The sequence below is a fragment of the Neofelis nebulosa genome, chromosome 1 (assembly GCF_028018385.1).
Source record: "Neofelis nebulosa isolate mNeoNeb1 chromosome 1, mNeoNeb1.pri, whole genome shotgun sequence".
Lineage (NCBI taxonomy): Eukaryota > Metazoa > Chordata > Mammalia > Carnivora > Felidae > Neofelis > Neofelis nebulosa.
Genome location: NC_080782.1, coordinates 101685879 through 101709362, shown reverse-complemented (window position 1 = coordinate 101709362; position 23484 = coordinate 101685879). Strand labels below are relative to the sequence as shown.

At 40.3% G+C, this 23484-nt stretch overlaps 1 protein-coding gene across 2 annotated transcripts in view; it reads left to right on the top strand.

Moving 5' to 3' along the window:
* The window catches only part of ARHGEF28 (Rho guanine nucleotide exchange factor 28), a 306764-nt gene that overhangs the window by 225682 nt on the left and 57598 nt on the right, over nucleotides 1-23484 (top strand). For both annotated transcript variants that reach the window (XM_058729755.1, XM_058729762.1), the window contains 8 exons: nucleotides 5167-5222; nucleotides 6528-6576; nucleotides 8882-9026; nucleotides 9104-9231; nucleotides 10662-10802; nucleotides 13546-13793; nucleotides 19949-20071; nucleotides 21527-21644. In XM_058729755.1, the coding sequence (XP_058585738.1) occupies nucleotides 5167-5222; nucleotides 6528-6576; nucleotides 8882-9026; nucleotides 9104-9231; nucleotides 10662-10802; nucleotides 13546-13793; nucleotides 19949-20071; nucleotides 21527-21644 (1008 nt within the window). The remainder of the gene's footprint in view (nucleotides 1-5166; nucleotides 5223-6527; nucleotides 6577-8881; nucleotides 9027-9103; nucleotides 9232-10661; nucleotides 10803-13545; nucleotides 13794-19948; nucleotides 20072-21526; nucleotides 21645-23484) is intronic.

Below are 23484 nucleotides of genomic sequence, written 5' to 3'. Positions count from 1 at the left end.
CAGTGACCTGTGATGGTTAGAGTCAGTGCTTTTTGTCCACAAGTGATAGCCTCCCAGAACCCCAGACCCGTGTATCTCACTGATTGCTTGACGTCTCTATGTGGGTGTCTAAATAGGTTCTCAAATGTCGCAGGTCCAAAATGGAGCTCTGCTCTGTTCCTTGGCCCATCTGCAGGCTGCCCCTCTCAGTTCATGGCAGCTCTATCATGGCAGCCAGATGCTCCTGCCAAAAATCTTGAGGTCTTTCTTTATGCCTCTTCATCTCTCATATTCCACATCCAGTCCTTCAGCAATCCTCTGGGGCGATCTTCACAATATGTATGAAAGCCAGCCACCTTTCATCCTGCTGCTGGTATCACCCTCGTCTAAAGCTACCATTTCAGTCACTTTCTAATTGGTTTCTTTGCGTTTCTACCACAAATGGTGCAGTTCGGAAAACATCTGTTCTCAAAACATGAGCCATAGTGAGCGTGTGAAGGCACATATCTTTATGTTCCAGATCCTCCAGTGTGGCTTCCTACCATCCCCCAAGGAAGGCCAAAGCCCTGAAAATTAGTGCAAGGCCCCAGGGTCTTCCCTGTCATCCTCTCCCCCTATCCTCCCTCTGTTCCAGCCACTCTGGCATCTTTGCTCTTCTCTCAGCCTGCCAGGCATGCTGTTCCCAGAGGGCCTTTCCTGGCTCTTCCTTCTGCCTGCAGTGCTCCTCCCTCAGACCAGCTGCAGGGATTTCCCCTTCACCTCCTTCGGGTGTGCTCGGATAACATCTCTTCAGGCCCTTCTTGACCACCTTATGTTTGGCTCATACTGGTTACTCAGAGCAACCCTGTCTATGGGCATCATTGCCTTGAGAGTCCCTTGTCTCCCAGACCAACAAGACAAAAACCGTCTTCAAAATCCACATGCAAGAAGGCTGTCCTTCGTTCTGGGTTGATGGTGGAAGCTGACACCTTGGACCCATTGATTCCTCTTTGCTGTTGTCCCCCAACTGGATACCATTCAGTCCCTCACTTCCTTTACTCTGAATACTTTTACCAGCTTCCTCTCGGTCAAACACCACTTTCTACTTGCCCATCTGTGCTTAAGGACTTCTCTGTCTTTTTGTTCACTGGATTAGCCCACACTTTCCAGACAGATGTGTTTGGTTGCCTGTGTGCTGAATAGTCCTATAGGTGGTTTCTTCCTCAGCCTCAGTTTATAGCCAGCGGCCTCACCTGGCCTGTGTTTTCTTGCCTCTTTCCCTTGCTTATGATGATCTTCCTCCTCTTAGTTTCCCCAGCTCCTCTGTATCTGTCTTGATTTCTTGCCCCATCTTGGGAGGTGTTCCCTGACCACCATGTCTGAAAATTTTGCACACCACATGTATGAGCTATTTACCTCTTACGTTTAATGTAATGTACACCCTCCTGTTTTTAATTACTAAAATAGACTTCAAGGACTTTAATCAGACAGTGGTTCTTCTGTATTCCCTGCAGCAGCTGTCACAAAGCCCAGCCTTTGGGTACTCATGTGTAGTTAATACTTATGGGGGGGGGGGCGGGCTCCCTGAAAGGTAAACTTCTGTAGCACAGGACATGTTGGTTCACACAGAGTTGGTCAAGTGGATGCCCATGAGACTTTTTGTGGAAGATGGAAATGGCTGAAAACAGAGGATGTAGTTAGCTTTTAAAATAGTCATTATTTAAAAAAAAAAATGCAGTAGGACTCATAAAGGATACAAGGTTTAAGGAGAAATTTAAAACTATCCAAAATCTTAACAGCTAGAAAAGATGGCTATTCATATTTTAATGGAGTCCTTTCTAATAATAAAAAAGTTAGCTGTTAATGCTGGTGTTTTTATATGAAATGTGTTTGATTACTCTTAACTTACTATACATTTAACTTTTTCCCCAATTTTTTTTACAACAAATAATGTTGTAGGTGGCATTCTTTTGCATATAACACTGTCCACATCTTTGATTATTGTCTTAAATTCTAGCATCAGTAGGTGTTAAATTTCCTCTTTAACCCACAGTTTTTAAAAAGTTTTAGCACTTACAGTTTTTAAGGAGAGGAATGTTGGGGGTTTAAACTTTGATTATTAAGTTTTTTAAATGGGGCAAAAGATTGTGACATGTGTAAGCTGCTGTTATTAGGAAATAATCCTATTTTATGGGTGTATTTTTGTTTTTAATTATGAAGATTACTATTTCTAATCTGAAAACCATGATATGATATAAAACAAAACATAATAGTCAAAATTTTGGTGTTTGTATTCTTTTTTGTTAAAGCCTGAGTTGCTACTTTTTCACAAATTCCTTTGTTTATAAATAGATTTCACTGCTTATGTTTAGATATTACATTATTTGGTGCACAGAAGTTCACAAATCACAGCTTTGTTGAAGATTTGACTTTGATAAATATAAAATAACCTTTTTAATGCCATTATATGCTTTGGGCATTGAATTTTATTTTGTCTGAAATTAATATTCCTTTTGCTTTCCTTTTCTTTGAATTTTCCCTTACTATTTCTTTGTTTTTAATTTGGAATGTGTGTCTTTAATTTGGATGTAATCTGGAATTGAGAGCTAGTATTTTATAACAAGGCTTTTTTTTTTCTTATTTACTCAATTTTACAGCTGTCAATTATCTTTTATAGTTCTTTGCTGTTTTCCTTGATGTTTGATTTTGCTATTTATACCATGTGTTGTTGATGTTGTTTTTTAAATGTTTGTTTTATTTTGAGAGAGAGAGCATTCCAACTGGGATAGGGCAGAGAGAGAGAGAGAGAGAGAGAGTGTCCCAAGCAGGCTCCGAGCTGTCAGTGCAGAGCCTGATGCGGAGCTTTATCCCGCAAACCGTGAGATCATGACCTGAGCCAGAATCAAGAGTCGGACCCTTAACCCACAGAGCCGGCCAGGACCCTGCCATGTGTTGTTGGTTTTTATGTTACCTGGGGATTTGGCAAGATAAGCTAGCTCTTTCAATATCTGCTAGTGGTAACTTTTACGGCTTATAATTGAATATTCTCTAATTTCTCTTATATTTACCCTTTTCTCTGTTAGAGCTTATTGGTATACTGAATTATTGAATTGCTATTTTAATGTTGTATGATCTTTCAAGAATAGCTTTCTGTTTCAAGAATAATTTGATACCTATATTCAGTTCTCTGTCTCTACTTGCAAAATGTTTTTAGATGTTTTTTGTTTAGCTGGTTTCACTGCATTGTGAAAAATGCATTTGTGAAATGCAAATTTCATTGTGAAATGAAAATGCATTGTGAAATGCATTGAAAAATGCATTGTGAAAAAAACCATTGCTCGTTTTTTTTTCTTTTTTAAAATAAAGTCGATCACTTCTCGAACCCTTAATTTCTATTCTGCTCTTTAATAGTCTTAAGTAGTGTTTCAGATAAATAAATATTTTTTCAAAAGGGTCATTGGAGTGATCTGTTTTCTGAAACCTTGTGTATCCAAGTAGATAGATCTTTGTGTCTTTCACACACAAAGGGATTGATGTAGCTAAATAAATTCCTAGACCAAAACCTTTGCCCCCAGTACCCTGTCAACATTGGTCCATGAATTTTGGGCATTAAATATTATAGTGGAAAAGTTTGGGGCCTATCTGACCTTCTTTCTTTATTGGTGACCTGCTTTTTCTGCCTACATGCTTGAGAACTTTAAATTTTTAAATCCTATAGATGTTGTCAGAATATGTCTGTAGAATAGGTGTCGTTTAATTCCTAGGAAACCGTGAGACCTTTTGATTTGCCTTTTGTAGTTCTTTTTTAGCTTGATAAAAGTTTTTGTCAAGTTGTAGCTTTGACTGTTGCTTCTGATGTAATTTTTCTGATTTCTTCCTTGGAGAAGTATGATCTCTATTCCCTTTTTTGTATGACATGTTCTATTTTATAATTATACCCCTCTTTTCCTCTACATTCTGGAGGGAATCTTTCAAGTCTAATTTCCTGGTGCTGCTTTGATAGTTTTGTTAAATTGATTCTCCTCAGTTCGTTCTCAGTTCTGCTCTCTTGTCTCACAAAGCTCCTTCCCCCTGTCATCTTGCAGGCCTATTGTGCTGCTCTGTTCTCCCTCCGTGGCCCTGTGGTCCTATTTTATGTCTATTTTGTGTATCTAAGTTTTTCCTCTTTGTTTCTAGATTTAATGGTATTCAGTGGCTCACTTTTCCTGTGAGTTTTCAGTCTAAATTTTTGTTGGGCTCATCCTGTCTACTTTTTCCCTTTCCTTTTGCTCACTTGTTTTGGAATGAGGAGAGAGCCCTCTGATTTCCACACTTGCCACCAGGACCAGTATGTGGGTAATTCTGACCTCTGCTCATTGGCCTTTGAGGTGTTGGCTAAAATGCCTCTGCAGACCTACAGCCGGAGGAAGCTGGGCTCATTTCTCAGTGGGTTATAGGTACTTGACGAGAATGGCTTGGATGGATCTAAATGTGACTTTCTACCCACAAGGAAGGATCCTTTTAATAAAGATTGTGTTAAGCTGCAGGCTCCTCGTCTACCGTGTGTGGGGTGGGCGAGGAGGTGGTGGCTGATGGTGTGGAGGCTGGAGGGCGGGCGGGCAGGGCAGGATGGCAGCGGCCTGGCAGAAAGTGGTCCCCACATGCAGAGACTGCTCTCTCTGAACACACCCTGCGTCTCTGAGCCAGCGGGCAGAAAGGGGCAGGCAAACTCTTGCCTTTTAGCGAGGTTGAGGCCACATGTTTTATGGAGTAAGACAAGCGAGTTGATAATTTGTCTCTTTTAATTTGGCCACCTGTAGTTAGCAGGATTTCCTGTCGGAGGCTGACAGGACTTGATTTTCAGCACTGTTGTGAGTCTTCCTTCTTTCATTTTGCAAGGCATTTTACCTGGCATGGGAGTGGGCACTTGCCGCCAGCCGGATGTCAGAAATCCATTGCAGTGTCGGGCGTATAGTAGTCAATGAGTTCTCAGGCAGACACAGAGTGTATATCCTGTATAATTGCAGGTTTTGTAATTGGTAAGACTGCGGCAGAAGGGGAAAAATACCTCCAAGGAAATGAAAATATTAGCCATGTGCTTGTGCTCAAGTGGTGGGGCTACGTGTGATTTAGTTATTTTTTCCCCTATATTTTCTAAATATTTTTATATGCTATTTTTACCGCAACCAGCAAACGCACAGTGTGGCATTACTCATTCTTCCCTTTCAGACTGTAATGCAAATGTACACAAGGGCTGTAAAGACGCTGCCCCTCCATGTACCAAGGTAATCTCTCATTTGTTTTTCATGTGCATATATAGCTCTGTTGCTTCCTGTTACCTGTTTAGGTTCTTATTTATTTATTTATTTTTTTATCACGGTCTAGATTTGTTTCTAAAGTGATCATTATAGTGATAAAAGAACACGTTCTAAGTGCATCGTCGTTTCCTTAACTATATCCCTTTGGGAGTAGGCAAAGCTCAGATGTGGCCACCTGTGTCACAAGGTGGAAGTGGGTTAGCCTTTCTGTCGAGACGTGCTCAGTTTATGAGTGCAGACCTTAAGCTTAAGGGTATGAAGTCTAGAGCAGTAATTCTCAAATAGAAAATATCAGCATCACACCCGGAAGACCTATTTCTGAGCCACATTCTCAGAATTGCTGATCCAGTAGAGTCCAGGTGGGGTCGGAGAATTTGTATTTTTTTTTTTTAATTTTTTTTTTTTTTTACGTTTATTTATTTTTGAGACAGAGAGAGACAGAGCATGAACGGGAGAGGGTCAGAGAGAGGGAGACACAGAATCTGAAACAGGCTCCAGGCTCTGAGCTGTCAGCAAAGAGCCTGACGCGGGGCTTGAACTCACGGACCGTGAGATCATGACCTGAGCCGAAGTCGGCCGCTTAACCGGCTGAGCCACCCAGGCGCCCCGGAGAATTTGTAATTTTAACAAGTTCCCAGGTGGTACTGCTGTGCCGGGACCATGCTGTGAGGCCCGCTAGAATAAAGGAATGTTCTCTGAGTTTGGGAGTGGGCTTGAGGGAACGGGCGCATCTGTCCCATCTCTTCCTTTGTTTCCCACTCTAACGTCCTGTTAGAAATGTGAGTGAGCATGCCGACACTTCAGGGGGAACCTTGGGGTCTCTAACTTCTGTGATCAATGGAAACACACGTCACGTCAGGTCACAGAGTTAAGGATGATGTTTCAGCAGCCAGGGGTGTTGTGTCCTGTAGACAGGAAGAGTAGCCAAGAGTAGGAAGAGCAAGTGGGAGAAAGGCAGTGCCGACAGGAATTCCTCTCTCAGCCTCAGGCTGGACGCACATGTTGGACATTTCTAGTTGCCGTAGATGTTAAATAAAGCTGGGATATTCATGAGATGTGTTCATGAGGTACGCCCTCATTACAACTCATCATTGCACGTCTCATCATTATAACATGTTTCTTTGTTGCTTTTAGTGTCTTTTGCTTTGAATTCTTGGTTTGAAATAAAATAACAGAAATGATACAGATAAGAATCCTGTATAAATGGGTGGACATTCTTGTAGTCAAATGGAATTTAATCTTATTTTCCATGTTTCCAATGTTCTTTATTAGAAATTCCAAGAGAAACATAACAAGAACAAGCTGCAGACCACCCTTGGAAGTAAGTGACATAGAAATGACAGTTGCATACATATCATACTTTATTCCAGTGTAAAATACCTGCTCCTTTGTTACTTCCTTTGCCCAATTACTTCTTCCTTCCTAACACATGGTTAGTGTAATATTTAGTTACAAGGAGGTCAAGAACAGTATAAACTTCCATGCCAGCCTAATAACCTTTGTTCTGTATGTACTATATGATATTTTAAGGAGGACTATATGGGGGGACCTATTAGGATATTGTCTCAATTATAAGATATGATGTAGTGTAATATGCGCTATTGATTTAATAACAACCTTCAGGGGAAAAGAGAGATATGACATTAGATGTACATAACTTGGTTTTCCTAGCAGTAACCCCTATTTACCTATACAATTACCTATCACATAGTTTAGAATCAAGGTGAGGGATAGAATACTCAAGTTTGGAGTCTACAGTCCCTTGATGTCCCTTATTCTAGTGACCTGGTCCTGCTTATTAGCTGGGCTTGAGGCTGGGATCTTATCAGCTCCTTTAGCATGACTGAAATTTCAAGGCATGCTGGCATTTTCCTCACATAAGGCTAGTCTTGGTGCTTACGTTTTTTCCTTGAATTGCTTAAATTTATTGCTTAAATTTAAACAGTTTCTCTTGGAAGTAATCAGCAGCCTCTGAAAGTAGTTTATATTGCACGCAAGAACCAGGGACCATAATCTCCTAAATTGGAAAATCCTTTCATCTATTGTGAGAGATTTTGGAATTTGTTCTGCCTCAAAAACTGCATTGCTTTCCATATGACAGGCTTTTTTTTTTTTTTTTTTTAGAAAAAAATTTTTTAACGTTTATTTATTTTTGAGACAAAGAGAGACAGAGCGTGAACGGGGGAGGGTCAGAGAGAGGGAGACACAGAATCTGAAACAGGCTCCAGGCTCTGAGCTGTCAGCACAGAGCCCGATGCGGGGCGTGAACTCACGGACTGCGAGATCATGACCTGAGCCGAAGTCGGCTGCTTAACCGACTGAGCCACCCAGGCACCCATGACAGGCATTTTTAAGTTTGGGGTCACTTTTCATTTTAATGCTCCAACAATGTGACCAGTGTTTCCAAAATCACCTGAATCAGGGGACAATAAAATATGCAGAGTTATGATAACATGAGATTGGATGTGATGTTACATAGATGCCACTTGTGCAGACGGTAACAGCTGTGACATCACTTACCCTCTGCTTTGGCAGAAGTCCCTTTGGTTGTAGTTGTGAGGCTCTTCTCAATTTCATAAGGTTAAGCATGAAAATATAAAGCATCTTGGGGCACCTGGGTGGCTTAGTTGGTTGAGCGTCCAACTTTGGCTCAGGTCATGATCTCATAGTTTGTGGGTTCGAGCCCCGCATCGGGCTCTGTGCTGACAGCTCAGAGCCTGGAGTCTGCTTTGGATTCTACGTCTCCCTCTCTCTCTCTGCCCCTCCCCTGCACTCACTCACTGTCTCTCTCTGTCTCTCTCAAAGATAAATAAACATGAAAAAAAATTAAAAAAGAAGATATAAAGCATCTTATAACTGACAAAAATTCCATCTCTGTACTTGGAAGCCATGAAGATAAAACCAAATCATACATGTGTAAAATCCTTCATGATATTCCGGAGCTCTGTATAAGTATTCATTCTCCTTTACTTGAGAAGGTGTTTGCTATATCTCTGAAACTGTTAAGACTGAAATGTTTTCCGAGGTCATGTATGGTACACATCAAATGTAAAACCATATATGCCTGTCACAATTTAGAATTGACGAGAAAGGCATTGAAGCACCCTTTGGTTTTCATTCAGTACGTGGCAGAGAAGAGCTCAGCTTGACTTGGAGGTTTCATTTGCCTGAAGTTATCACCCATAAAGAATAGACTCCCCAGCATCATTCCAATCCACTGACATGCCATGTGTGTGTATGACTGTTTATACATACAACATGCATTCTAATAGTGCTAATAACACCTTGGATCTATTTAAAGCTGGCTGTAAGGAGTACAAGCAGTGGTTTATGGGAAAGCTGTCTCAGTGTTTCCCCATTCCATTTTCTTGTTTGTGTAATCCCAGCCGCCCAGTCTCCAAGTGGATATGCTAAAGCAGGTCTGCCACATGGGTGTCAGGAGGGTGTGAAATGGAAGGGACATTTGAAGCAGGTGTCAGGATGTGGCAAGAAGACTGGTTTCAAGGCTGGACATGTGATGTATTAGAAGCAGCCATTCGAGTGTTTCGCTTCTTGGCTTTTTACATGACTGCTGGTAATTACTGCCCTCTGTGAAAACCACGTGAAGCACTCATTTTGATTTCTAGATTCTTCATTCCGAGATATCCCGCAACCTGGTCTCTCCTTGCACCCTTCTTCCTCCATGCCTATTGGATTGCCCACTGGGAGAAAAGAAACTTCAGTGCAGGTCCATCCATTGTCCAGAAGTGTTCCAGGCACTACCTTGGAAAGGTAAGGCTTAATGTGATTTCTCATCTTAATATGTCAGAGCCACCATTGGAGCTGACTCTTCTCTCTCTCTCCTCCAGCTTCAGAAGGTCAGGGCTATCCTTGGAGTCTGAGAGTGACGGGAACAACTGGAGAAGCAGGTCTCATTCCGATGAGCTTTTACAGTCTATGGGCTCTTCTCCTTCCACGGAGTCCTTTTTAATGGAAGGTGAGGAGAAGACACGTTTGTTTCTGTGGTGAATTGCCAAGTGGAATATTTTCTGAAGGATGTAAAATTGAAACACTCTTTTTTCTTAAAAAAGAATTCTGTTTCATGGTGTCTTTTTGGTATAGGTTCTTTTGATAAAAGAAGGAAAATTTAACCCTAGTGGATACTCCCACGTAGTGACTGACTATAAATGATGTATTGAATAGACATGTCATAAAGATAAGAGAATGAAATACATTCTGTGCTTATTGTTGTTTAAAAAGCTCTAGAACTACTGATGAATTGGAATCAGGATCATACATTAAAAATATATACTTAGTTATGGGGTGCCTGGGTGGCTCAGTCGGTTAGGCGTCCGACTTGGGCTTAGGTCATGATCTCACAGTTTGTGAATTCGAGCGCGCCGTCAGGCTCTGTGTTCACAGCCTTGAGCCTCCTTCTGATTCTGTCTCTCTCTCTCTCTCTCTCTGCCCCTCCCCTGCTCATGCTCTGTCTCTCTCAAAAATAAATAAAAATTTATATATATATATATATATACACACACACACACACACACACACACTCTCAGTTAAGAGGGTACTCACCTAGATTTCTGAGATACTTACACTATCTGTTACCCTCTACTTCTAGAGGAATAAAAGCATGTTTTAAAGCATATTTTGTAAGATAGGATTTATTCTGGTGAACTGCATGTTGTATCCAAGCTATATCAACCAGTGAAGGAGGACCCAAGGAAAGGAGAGCAGTGACAAGAGAAAGGGGTGGACACTGCCCAGGGAATCTTTTGCTTTTATTTTGAACTTGGATCTTTAAATCCATTGTTGTCTCATCTCGACTGAGCTGGACTCTGTCTCAGGAGTGCTGTTTGGGCATGTAGGATTTAGTTTTCCTGGAAGGCGTGTGTGTGTGTGTGTGTGTGTGTGTGTGTGTGTGTGTGATGTCAAGCTCTGCAAAAAAACCCAAAAAAACAAAAACTGTGCTCATAGGACTTGAGCCCATGTACCCTTCTTTCAAGTTTATATTAAGGACAGCAAGCCACATCAAGAGCAAAGACAACATTCAGATATGAGTAAACAGTACGGAGTTCCCTGGGGCAAAAGAAATTGTGTGTTCAAGATTCTGTAATCATTTTATGGACTCAAAAGGTTACCAAAAATAAAACTACAGTACAGCAAGCCCAAACAAAGAAAAGAATCTTTAAATGTCTTTTTTTTCCCCCCTGCACACATAAACCATCACTGTTTTAATGATTCTTTGCTTTCATGAGAGCTGCCTTGACTTGGACCCTTTCACCAGTTTGGTTTTCAGGGGTTTCTTCTCCACATCAACAGTATTTTGGCTTAGTTGTTACTGTGTTGACAGTAGGTTTATTTCCTGTGTGTTTTGTGTGTGACTCCACTTCTGGCTTCTCTGTTCTACCTACATCCTAGATGTCGTGGATTCTTCTCTGTGGAGTGACCTCAGCAGTGATGCCCAGGAGCTGGAGGCAGAATCTTGGAGCCTGGTGGTGGATCCCTCGTTTTGCAGTAAGCAGGGGAAGGATGTCATCAAAAGACAGGATGTCATTTTTGGTAAGCATTTAAAATATGCTCTTGGGGCTGATGCATTGTGGTATAGGGGAAAGACCATGAAATTTGCAGTCCTCTGGACCTGGGTTCAAATCCTTGTTCTATCTCTTTTTATCTACTTGATCTCAGACAAATGATTTAACTTGCCTGGATCTTAGTTTCTCTGTCTTTACTTAAAAAAAAAATTTTTTTTAAACATTTATTTATTTTTGAGACAGAGAGCATGAACAGGGGAAGGTCAGAGAAAGAGGGAGGCACAGAATCTGAAACAGGCTCCAGGCTCTGAGCGGTCAGCACAGAGCCCGACGCGGGGCTTGAACCCACGGACCGCGAGATCATGACCTGAGCCGAAGTTGGACGCTTAACCGACTGAGCCGCCCAGGCGCCCCAGTTTCTCTGTCTTTAAGATGGGGATAACAATGGGGCGCCTGGATGGCTCAGTTGGTTAGGCGTCTGACTTTGGATCAGGTCATGATCTCACAGTTTGTGAGTTCAAGCCCCGTGTCGGGCTCTGTGCTGACAGCTCAGAGACTGGAGCCTGCTTCAGGTTCTGTGTCTCCTTCTCTCTCCACCCTGCCCATGCTCAAGCTCTGTCTGTCTCTCTCTGTCTCTCCCCAGAATAAATAAACATTAAAAAAAATTGCTTTTTAAATGGGGATAATGATATTCAGGTCTAACTGTTGTGAGGCTTAACTGAGGCATCGTATGTACCTGGTACAAAGCAAATTTTATGTCTCAGACCTTTTAAAGTTTACTTAAACGTGGCCTATACGACTTTACTTCTCTTTTAAGAACCACGGGAAATTTTCACATACTTTCATGTAGGGCAGATGGGTTTCTTTCACTTAGTGTATTGTTTTTGAGGTTCATCCTTACTGTTTATCAATACTTCATTCCTTTTTATGGCTGTATGTTATTTCGTTGTAAATATACTACATTTTGTTTCATTATCAGTTGAAGGTCATTTTAGTAGTTGAGGGTCCTTTTGGGCCGTTTGCACTTTTTGGATCATGTAGTAACTTTATGTTTAACCTTAAGATGAACTGCCAGACTGTTTTCCAAAGCAGCTGCACCGTTTGGCATGCCTGCCGGTGAGGTACTGAGGATTTTGCTTTCCCCACATCCTTACTAACTCTTCGTTATCGCCCACCCTTTTTATCACAGTTTGCCTAGTGTGTGTCACGTGGTGTCCCATTTTGGTTTTGATGTGCATGTTCCTGCTGGCTAATCAGGTCAAACATCTTTCCATGTGCTTATTGGTCATCTGTCTATATCTTTGGAGAAATATCTTTTCAAATCTTTCGCACATATTGAAGTGGGCTTTTTGTTTTTTGTTTCTCTTTTTACTCTTGAGTTGTAATAGATCTTTTTCATCTCTGGATGCAAGTCCCTTTTGAGATATTTTTCTTGCATTGCCTTTTTTTTTTTTTTTTTTTTTTCCAGTCCGTTTACTGGAAATCCCAATACTGCTGTTTCCCTAGAAGCTTAATAGTGTCATTGGCAGGCACACTTTATTAAAAATTGCTGTGTGAAAATCAAGGTCATTGTTTCCATGTTCCTTGTGGTATTTACATCATTGTTGCCATAGCCGTGCAACCTGATCATACACATTTTTCTTGAACATCTCCACTTGGTAGAAGTTCTCTCTTTCCGTAGACATTGCCTTTTAATTCTGTTCATCTGTGCTAAGATCTGAAATTCCTCCCCCCTAGTTTCTGTCTATGGGTTCCTCCAACGTAAAAAGTCTGATCTGTCTCCCTAGGCCTGCCCTTGGGAGTATTAGCACCAGTATTAGCCCCTCATGTATGCCAGGCATTAAGTCTAGAAACCAGGGAAATAGCCGTGAACAAAACATACAGATTTTCTTCTTGTGTGAACTTGTTGGGGGGAAACACTACAGTGTAGGACAGAAAATCTGTAAAATACTCAATAGAGTGTGTGTGGTAGGTGCTGAGAAGAAAACAGAGTAGTGGGCCATATCGAACATGGGGACATGGGCATTAAATGTTGGGGTCTACAGGGAGATTTGAGAGACCAGTAGTACTTCAAGAGAGCTGGGGGACTTGGGGAAGGAGTTAGACCTGGGGAGAAAACATACCAGGTGGTTGGAACAGCAACCATGGAGGCTTTGAAATAGCATGTGACATTCTCTCATTCTCTGGGCTGTCTTTTCATTTTCTCCATGGTTTCTCTTCCTTGGTCATCACACTTTTTATTTTCTCCTGGAGAAAGTGGAATTTTGGCAACAGATCCAACGACTGTTATATGCATTAAGGAGCCTTATTATTTCAATTCAGTTTAATTTAACGAAGTGCTGCTACTCAACGCAAAAACCAAAAAGCCAAAAAAGAAAGAAAGAAAAAAACCAGGCAAACTAAGTTATATTTTCATAGAGCATTTAGGGGAATGGAAGACCTGGTTCCTAGCTAAAGGTGCCTAGTTCATTACATTACGCTAGCTAATTATGTCTCAGTTTTAGATGAACGGGATTCTTATGTATGGGACTTCACTTATGTGTATCATCTTCACATATCTGGAAAAAAGAAAATGGTTTAGTATTTCGAGCTTGCATTAATTGTTGAGTCAATGCTGACTTTTATGGTGGAGGAATATCACTGTTCCAAAACGTCACCTCTTTTTTTGTTTTTTGTTTTTGTTTAATTTGTATAACGCTTAGTGTTTAGCCACTGATGTCAGCGGGTGGAGCACTTGCTCATTAAAGCTTGTGTCCGGACATGTGTTTCAGAGCTGATGCAAACAGAGATGCATCACATCCAGACCCTGCTCATCATGTCCGAGATCTTCAGGAAAGGGATGAAGGAGGAGCTCCAGCTTGATCACAGCACCGTGGATAAAATCTTTCCTTGCTTAGATGAGTTACTTGAAATCCACAGGCATTTCTTTTCTAGTATGAAGGAGCGAAGGCAGGAGTCCTGTGCTGGTGATGACAGAAATTTCATCATCAATCGCATTGGAGATATTCTGGTACAACAGGTGAGAGAGGTTTTTAAAGGCCCTAACGTCAGACACCTGGAGGTTTGCAGACTTTCCACCATGTGAAAGCCTATGAAGAACTGGAATTGATTTTTTTTTTTTTAAACCATTATTGGCAGATGGGATTGCTTGGTTTTCTTCTGTTGGATATGCCTTTGTGTGCCTGATAGCCAAGAGCTTTGACAGCCAGGGACTGACTTGTGTGTGTCTCCAAACCTGGTGGGATCATCCTTGTCACTGTCTCCACCAGGAGTCACAGCCATAAATAAGTCTATTAGGAAAATTCTGCTTAGACTTTTTGATCTGTGATAACACGTTCCCCCACCCCCACCCCCCCACCCCCCACCCCTGAGCCTGTGATGGTCATGGCAGTATCTGCAAGACAGATGCTGGCTCATCTTAGGAAGAGTGAGGAAGATCTGTTATCGTTAAAGCCTTGGTGTTCACGCCTGGGGGACAAGACAGCAAATCTCACTAAAAGGAGACAGTTTTAGGTGCTCGGGATGGTTGAAGCATCATGAGAATGGTTTGTGTGACTCTACTAATAGATAAGAAAACCAAAACTGATAATTCCTTTTGGCCTTCTGGTCTCTTTGAAAGGGCTTTTCTATGAAAAAACCTGCTAATAGAGAAGTTAAGTAGCTTACCCTCCGTGATCACAATCGGGCAAGCACTTTGAGGGTACCTCCATGTATATTACCTCCTTTACCTGCACACCTCTGTTAGGTAAATCTTATCTTCCCCATTGTACAAATACAAAAACTGACTCATGGGGAAAGTAATAACTTAGTCAAGTTCACACATCTCCTAAGTAGCATAACTGGGATTTAAATCACAATCTGCTCTTTTAACAATGAATTAGGGATATGATTTCTTGAGGCCTCCATAGTGACATCTGCAGAAGCTTTTTATCCTCACTAGGTTTTAGGTCCCAGTAAAGCAGGGATTCTTATCAATTTGATGACTACTGTATTTCAGCACCTAGAACAGTGCTTGGTACCATGAATATTATTGAATGAATGGATCCCTTAGGAACAAAATGCCAGAAATTCACTTGAGTGCCACGTTTTGCGGTCCCTTGTAGAGCTTGGGGAAAGGCATGGAGATGCATCCTTTCTGACCTTCATTTGACTTTCTCTAGATAAATTCCACAATGTCATCTTCTCCAAAAGACTGATTTTGAAACCATTTCACCCTGTAGCCCACAATAACAGAGTTCAGCTGTTGGTTCATTTACTAAAAATGGGGGAGTTAAGGTCATTGATGTAAATATACTTAAATACAGATACTTTGGAGGCACAAAACAAAAACCCCACTTAATTGTGCAGTAACTGCTTCTCCATGTCTAAGGATGTAAAAAGCCACATCAGTAACCAGTTTTTATTTTATTTTATTTTATTTTATTTTATTTTATTTTATTTTATTTTATTTTATTTTATTTTATTTTATTTTATTTTATTTTTTTAATTTATGGTGGTTTATTTTTGAGAGAGACAGAGACACCGCGATTGGGGGAGGGGCAGAGAGAGAGAGGGAGAGAGAGAATCCCAAGCAGCCTCTATACTGTTAGCACAGAGCCACATGTGGGGCTGGAACTCAGGAAACCGTGACATCATGAACTGAGCCGAAACCAAGTCAGACACTTAACCAACTGAGCCACCCATGCGCCCCCTACAAGTTTTGAATCAAAGAGTAATCTGCTTTGCAGATAATCTATAAAGTCATAGACCTGCCTCATAATTCATCTGAAACATACAATGCCAAGAAACTGTAAAGTCCTTTGCAAGACAATTTGAGTAAAAATGTAAAAATGTGTCTGTGAACTTCAATTTGAGTGCATTCAAAATTGAAGCACAAGATTTTTTTTTTTTTGTCATTTGAAATTATTTACATCTCTTTTCTTGATAGAAATGCTGTATTTTTAAATTCTCATTTAGAACACTTTTGTTCTTATGTTTGTCGTTGCCATGTTTTATATCTCTACCCATTCCGTTCTTATTTAATCGTGTGTATAAGCAGGACTGACATTGGGAATGAGGTTTGGGAAGTTGGCTGTCACATAGGAAGAGCCTGGTGTGCTGCCTTTGGATGAAGTGCACCCTTCTCCTTCGGGGAGAGATTCTTGGTTATTCAGAGAAAAGGGTTTAAGCCTCCTTTGGCATTTCTGTTGTTGGCATGCATAGTGGGGGGTGGCAAGGAGTCTCCTCCCAGTACCGTAAAAAGTTGTTTCCCGAGGGAGCACATTAGCTACATCCTCACACAAGGGATGCGGGTGTGGGAACCAAGGAAGCATTAGCTGTTTAAGGGATGTAGGAGAGAAGACTTCAAAAGAATCCCTCACTTTTTAGCCATGGAGAGCCTTATTCAGGAGGCTAGACTGGAATGTGATGCTAATTGAGTCAGTGGAAATGTTGGTGTTCGAAATGATGAGTATGAGGAACGTGGTTGATATCAAGCCGTAGTTTGCCAACCTCAGGTACATAAGAATCTCCTGAAGCCTGTTAAAAATGAAGACTTCTGTGTTCCAACACCCTAGTGGTTTTGTTTTGATAGGTTTGGGGTGGGACCTGGGATTTGGCATTTAAAACTTTTTAATTTTGGGGGTGCCTACGTGGCTCGGTCAGTTGGTTAAGCATCCGGCTTCAGCTCAGGTCATGATCTCACGGTCCGTGAGTTCGAGCCCGGCGTCGGGCTCTGTGCTGACAGCTCAGAGCCTGGAGCCTGCTTCCGATTCTGTGTCTCCCTCTCTCTGCTCCTCCCCAGCTTGCACTCTGTCTCTGTCTCTCTCTCTCTCCTTCAAAAATGAATAAACATGCAAACAAATTAAAAAAAAACAAAATATTTAATTTTTAAAATTATTTTTCCCCGATGCTAACATCTTGGAAAATTATAGTATCGTAATCAGGATACTGACAATGATTCAATCAAGTCACAGACCATTTCCATCATCACAAGCACTTGCTTGTCTGGCTACTTTATAGCCACACCTACTTCCCTCCTGCGCCCACCTCCTTAATTGCCGGCAACAACTAATCTCTATTTCTGTAACTTTGTCATTTCAGTAATGTTAGATAAATTACATGTGTGTTACATATAAATTACATATGTACTATGTAATCTCCCTAGGATTGGCTTCTTTCAGCCAATTAAAAAAGAATCATCTAGGTGGTTGGGTAGTTCAGTAGTTCATTCCTTTTTATTGTTGAGTAGTAGTCTGTGGTATGGAAATACCACGTGTGTTTAATCACTCACTTGTAGAAGGACATCTGGCTATTTCTAGTCCTTGGCTATTAGAAGTAAAGCTGGTTTAAAAAAAATTTTTTTTAACGTTTATTTATTTTGAGAGAGAGAAAGAGCAACTGTGAGCAGGGGAGGGTAACAGAGAGAGGTGAGAGAGAATCCCAAGCAGGCCCCGAGCTCTCAGGGCAGAGCCTGATGCAGGGCTCAAAGTCGTGAACTGTGAGATCTTGACCTGAGCCGAAATCAAGAGTTGGACGCTTACGTGTCTGAGCCACCCAGGTGCCCCAGAAGTAAAGCTGTTTTAAACATTCATGTACAGATTTGTGTGCAAACTTAAGTTTTTCACTTCTCTGGGATAAATGTCTGGGGTCCCAATTCATGACTTGCAGGGTGGTTGCATGCTTAATTTTGTAAGAAACTGCCAACTGTTTTCCAGAGTGATTGTATTATTGTACATCCCTGTAAACAATGTACAATAATCCAGTTTTTCTGCATTCTCACTAGTACTTGGTGGTGTTACTATTTTTTTTTTTAATTTTACCTATCCTGAAAGATATGTGATGATAAGTCATCGTGGTTTAAGTTATAATTCCCCCATAGCTGATGATGTTAAACATCTTTCATGTCCTTATCTGCCCTGTGTATATCCTCTTTGATGAAAGGTTGGCTCCTGTCTTTTGCCCATTTTCTAATGGGATTGTTTGTTTTCTTACTATAGAATATTGCAGTTTCTTAATGTAATCTAGATGCTAGTCATCTGTCAGGTATGAGATTTGCAGACATTAAGTCTGTAACTTATTTTCTCATTTTCTGAGTTTGATGAAGTCCATTATTTTGGTTTTTCCTTGTAAGGGTCATGCTTTTGGTGTCAAATCTAAGAACTTTTTGTCTAGACTGAGATCTCAAAAGATTTTCTCCCATTTTTTTTTCTAAAAGTTTTACAGTTTTATGTTTTACATTTAAGTCTGTAGTCCATTTTGAGTTAATTTTTGTTTAGAATATGAGACACAGGTCAAGATTCACTTCTTGTTTTTAGTCTCTGGATGTGCATTTCCCCCAATGCTTTTCCCCCTTTGTTAGAAGAGCCATCCTTCCTTCATTGAATTGCCTTTGCTCCCCTGTCAAAATTCCATTGGGCATTTTGGGTTCCAATTCTGTTCCACTGATCTATGTGTCCATTATTTCACATAGTCTTAATTATTGTAGCTATATAATCAATCTTGAAATTGGGTGGACTGAGTCCTTCTACTTAATTCTTTTTCAAAATTGTTTTTAGCTATTCTATTTTTTTCTATAAATTCTAGAATAATCTTGTCTGTATTTTAAAACTTGCTGGGATTCTAACGAGGATTGCATTAAACTTGTATATCAATTTGGGAAAAATGATGTCTTTACTATCTTGAGTCTCCCAGTCTATGAATATGGTATCTCTCTCCCTCCATTGATTTACATCTTCTTTGATTTTTTTTTTTTACTAGCACTGTATAGTTTTCAGCATATGAGGCCTGTATGTATCTTGTTAGATTTGTACTTAAGTTTTATTTATTTATTTATTTATTTATTTATTTATTTATTTATTTATTTATTTTGAGCAATTGTAGTTAATTTAAAGATCTCTTGAGATACTGGCCTCAAGCACAGATAAAACTATAAGCAAAGATGAAGACATCAGAGATGGTGATGTAAATTTGAAGTGCTTTCCTGGGGTTAGGGAGTGAGGTGTTTTCTGGTTTCTGTTGCTATAATCCTGAATGTGTCAAAGTCTGAAACACTGGCATTCAGGTAATTCAGTTTGTTCCCTTATGATTCTAATATGGTTACCATGTAGATTTTTCTCCAGAGATGTTTCCACAAATTAAGCTTATTGAAATATCCAGCCCACATCTCTACTTTGGTCCATCAGTTAATAAATTGGCGTTCTGATTATTCATCTTTCCCTTTTACCTGCCTCTGGACCCATTTGTGATGTGCTGACAAAAATCAAATTCCCAACTGAGGACTGAATCCATGGACATGATCAGTTCGCCTATGTCAATGTCAACCTGTGAGAGGTCAAACCTTCTTGAGGCAAATATTGCCACATAGCTTTTCTTTTTTTTTTTTTTTTAAATTTTTAAAATATTTGTTTATTTTATTATTTTTTTTTAAAATTTTTTTTTCAACGTTTTTTATTTATTTTTGGGACAGAGAGAGACAGAGCATGAACGGGGGAGGGGCAGAGAGAGAGGGAGACACAGAATCGGAAACAGGCTCCAGGCTCCGAGCCATCAGCCCAGAGCCTGACGCGGGGCTCGAACTCACGGACCGCGAGATCGTGACCTGGCTGAAGTCGGACGCTTAACCGACTGCGCCACCCAGGCGCCCCAAATATTTGTTTATTTTTGAAGAGAGAGAGCAAGCATGAGCAGGGGAGGGGCAGAGAGAGAGGGAGACACAGAATCTGAAATAGGCTCCAGGCTCTGAACTGTCAGCACAGAGCCCAACGCGGGGCTCGAACCCACGAGCCATGAGATCATGACCTGAGCTGAAGTTGGACCTTAACCGACTGAGCGACCCAGGTGCCCCACATAGCATTTCTTCAGCCTAGAAAAGTAAAAAACAAAAAACAAAACAAAACCAAAAAAACCCCAACAACAATAGGTTCAAATGATAAAGTTGCACAAACAGCTCAAAAAGAATAAAAATAACAAATGTTTAAAACAATAAAACCATGGTAGGTTGGTGTCTTCCCCTTACCTCTTGACAACTTTGTTTTAGTTTAATGTAAAAAGTGGGGAAAAGAAGGGACTGTGTTCAGAAATTTCATATTCTTTATTTGCCAAGAATATATTGAAATACTTGAAAATTGCATGTTCTTTTTAGTGTTTATAACTAATTAAATTTGTAAACCATCACTGAAATGTTACTCTTCTCAGTTTTCAGAAGAAAATGCAAATAAAATGAAGAAAGTATATGGAGAATTCTGTAGCCATCACAAAGAAGCCGTTAGCCTCTTTAAAGAACTCCAACAAAATAAAAAGTTTCAGAATTTTATTAAGGCAAGTATTTTAAAGCTATTACAAAGTGGAAAACCAGCATGGGAGGTAGTTGATGCTTGCTTGTTATATGACCTTAACAAGTTTCACATCTAGATGCTGTTTTTCAGGGGAAAGAGAAGAAAGTGATAGGTTTGTGGCAAAGGTGGAAGGTCTGTTTTTCGGTCTTTGTGAAATATTTCTCCCAAAACATTTCCTTTTGTATTTTATATTTGTAATGTGTCCTCCAAGCTTCTGACCACCTTTGTAATATCCTGGGAAGCTATTTCCTGTCCTGACAAGTTATAAATCAGAAGAACCTTAGTAAAAATATAGAATCCACCCCACTCCTACTGGATTAATTTGAAGTAAATCCAGAACATCATATAATTTCACAAGTATGTAATATGTATCTCTAAACAATGCATCTTTTAAAAATTACAATGGTATTGTCACAGCTAATAGGTTAACAATTATTCTTTAATATCTTCAGACAGCTGGTCAGATTCCCTAAGAATCTCATGAAATTGGATTGCTTGAGTGAGAATCTGATTAAAGTTGACATATTGTGTATCGGAATTGTAGCTTTTATTTTTATTTATTTTTATTTTTTTTTCAACGTTTTTTATTTATTCTTGGGACAGAGAGAGACAGAGCATGAACGGGGGAGGGGCAGAGAGAGAGAGGGAGACACAGAATCGGAAACAGGCTCCAGGCTCCGAGCCATCAGCCCAGAGCCTGACGCGGGGCTCGAACTCACGGACCGTGAGATCGTGACCTGGCTGAAGTCGGACGCTTAACCGACTGCGCCAGCCAGGCGCCCCTGTAGCTTTTAAATCTGTTTTAATTTGAATGTTCCCCATCCCCTTATTTATTAATTTTTTGGTGTCCAATTTGTTGAAGAAATTTGTCCTTTAGAGTTCCATGGATTCTGCATTTTTTCTACCATTTTAGGAATGCTACCAGATTCTCCCCCTTTCCCCCCTCCCCTGCCCCACTGCACATTTGTTTTGAGAACTTGAAAACTTAACAGTGTAACATTTTTAGGAAAAAAGTTGCCCTGATTAGAGGGAACTGTAAGTGCCATGATGAATAATAACCAATGTAGAGGATGATTGTTTAGAAAAACAAATATTTAACTGTAAACTCACACTCAAAATGTGACTTTGACTTGTGAATATTTTCCAGAACTTTTACTCTTCATAAATCTTAATACTTACTGGCATGTGCTTAATTTTGGAATTAACTACAAATACATCACAGTAACTTGAAACTCCTTAAGCTTGAAGAACTAGGTTATTGAAATTAATGACAAAGTATATGATTTAATGGCAATTAATCAAGTTTTAATGAATGATCATACATATTACACTGTATCTGAATAAAATGATACAGTTGCAGATTCTTGGTTTTATTACACTCAGACCTAAAAAGAAAATAGTTTGTGTATATAAAAACGTATACATATATATTTTTAAGCTTCGAAATAGTAACCTTTTGGCGCGACGCCGAGGAATCCCAGAATGCATTCTGCTAGTCACTCAGCGTATCACAAAATACCCTGTCCTGGTGGAAAGGATTTTGCAGTATACAAAGGGTGAGTAATAAGTTCCAGGGTAAACATTTGCTTCTTGCATTAATTTTAAACATAGCTGAGGTATTGCAAAAGGATATAAATGTTTGTGGCCTGTGATTCATGAAACCTGTTTGTTAGGGAAAAACTTGTAGAGCCTTGAGTTTTGGGTCCATTTTGAGAAGTTATCTTTTATAATGTAGCCTGGGCAATCTTCTGAATTTCTCCAAGCAGCCCAAGCTACGCAGCATTCTTCATACTTCAACTCTGCCTATCCCTTCTTCAATTTCCCTACATCCACATCTTCATAATACCTTTCCTTCCTCATCTTCCTCTTCGCTTACCAGTAAGTCTGATGAGCCATATGCCATTGATCCTATCACCAAATGTCAAGCCTTCCAAGCAGTGAATTATTAGAATGAGAACCATTCATGAGGGAGCTTTTTTTTCTTTTCTTCCCCACCCTGTCAAATCATCACGTCCCAGGGGGTAACATCTGGGCATCCTTTAAGAGGCTAATAATGTATATGGCTGGGCCATAAGCTCCTTAAGGCATCTGGAAGGGTTGTGTCTATCTGGTTCTTTTCTCCTCTCCTTCTAGCACCTTCTCCAATGCTAGTGTCGTGACTGGTACAGAATAGGTTATCAATAAATACAAACATACCAGAGCAATGGATGAGTACATAAAAATTCCTGTTCTTCAAGCTAGCTTATTGATCTTGAGTAAATTATTCTTTGGATGGTAGCATTGTAGGTTAACTAATACTGGGGTTTGGAATTATGTAAACTTGTATTGCCATTGAATATACTTGGTTTAGCAGGTCATTAGTTGGGCATGTTTGTTAAATGAGCCTCGTTTTTCTCCACTACCAAGTGAGACTTATAATCCTTAGGGAATTGTTGTGATGGTTAAATGAGATGGTTGCATAAAATGCCCAGTGCAGAGCCTGGTGTAAACAGAGTGGAAGCTGTTTTTATTACCTTAGTTATGATTGATGGACTTGTTGCTGATGAAAACCGTAATGAGATCTTAAGTACCCTGTCTAAAAATGTGAATGTCTAACATCCTTTTGGGGCAGGGGGAGGGAAGCAGTCTAGGTGAGTAGAAAAGCATGAGTTAGTGTTCCCTTTTTTTTTTTTGGTCATGTTAAGGACTAAGTTCACGCTGGAATGGGGGCAGCTATTCCTTGATCCCATTTTTACCACTCCATGTAATTTAACGTAAAGGGAAATACAAGAACAGTGTGAAGAGAAAAGCCTCATAAATGTTGTTCTCAGCAAAAATAATGAAAACACACCTGAGGCTTTCCATTGATATGATGTTCGTGTAAAGTGTAAAGTTTTAATACGGTGTGTCAGACACTAAAATCTGTCAGATTGTGTTAGGTCAGCTATCACTACTCCAAGAATCACCCCGTGCCAAGTGCTTGGTAGAGTGATTAACAGTCATTACCTACTGTGTGTCAGAAATGATGAGTGTGACTTATGGCTCTTCAGGTATAGCCGTCGTAGTGACTGAATGGACACTGCTTCCTTAGGTCAGACCCCCCCAGTGGTCCATCCTTTCTCTGGCTTCTGGGAACGTTGGTTCATGTGGCTCTATTATGGCTGTGCTTCTCACACTTCATTAGGCAGAGTCCTTTCCTGCATATCTTGTTTGCGCGCACATTCTGCTTCAGTTAGGTCTGAGGTGAAGCCCAAGGAATCATTCTGACAAGACTCCAAGAGAGGCCCATGCTGCTTTACTTCATGTAGCCCGCCATTACAGGACAGGAATTTGTCCCTCCTGGTCAAATGACTAAGCCTTTTCTTGGCCTTACCTGTTACCTTATAACTCAACCTTGCTTTTCTTTACTCACCTTTC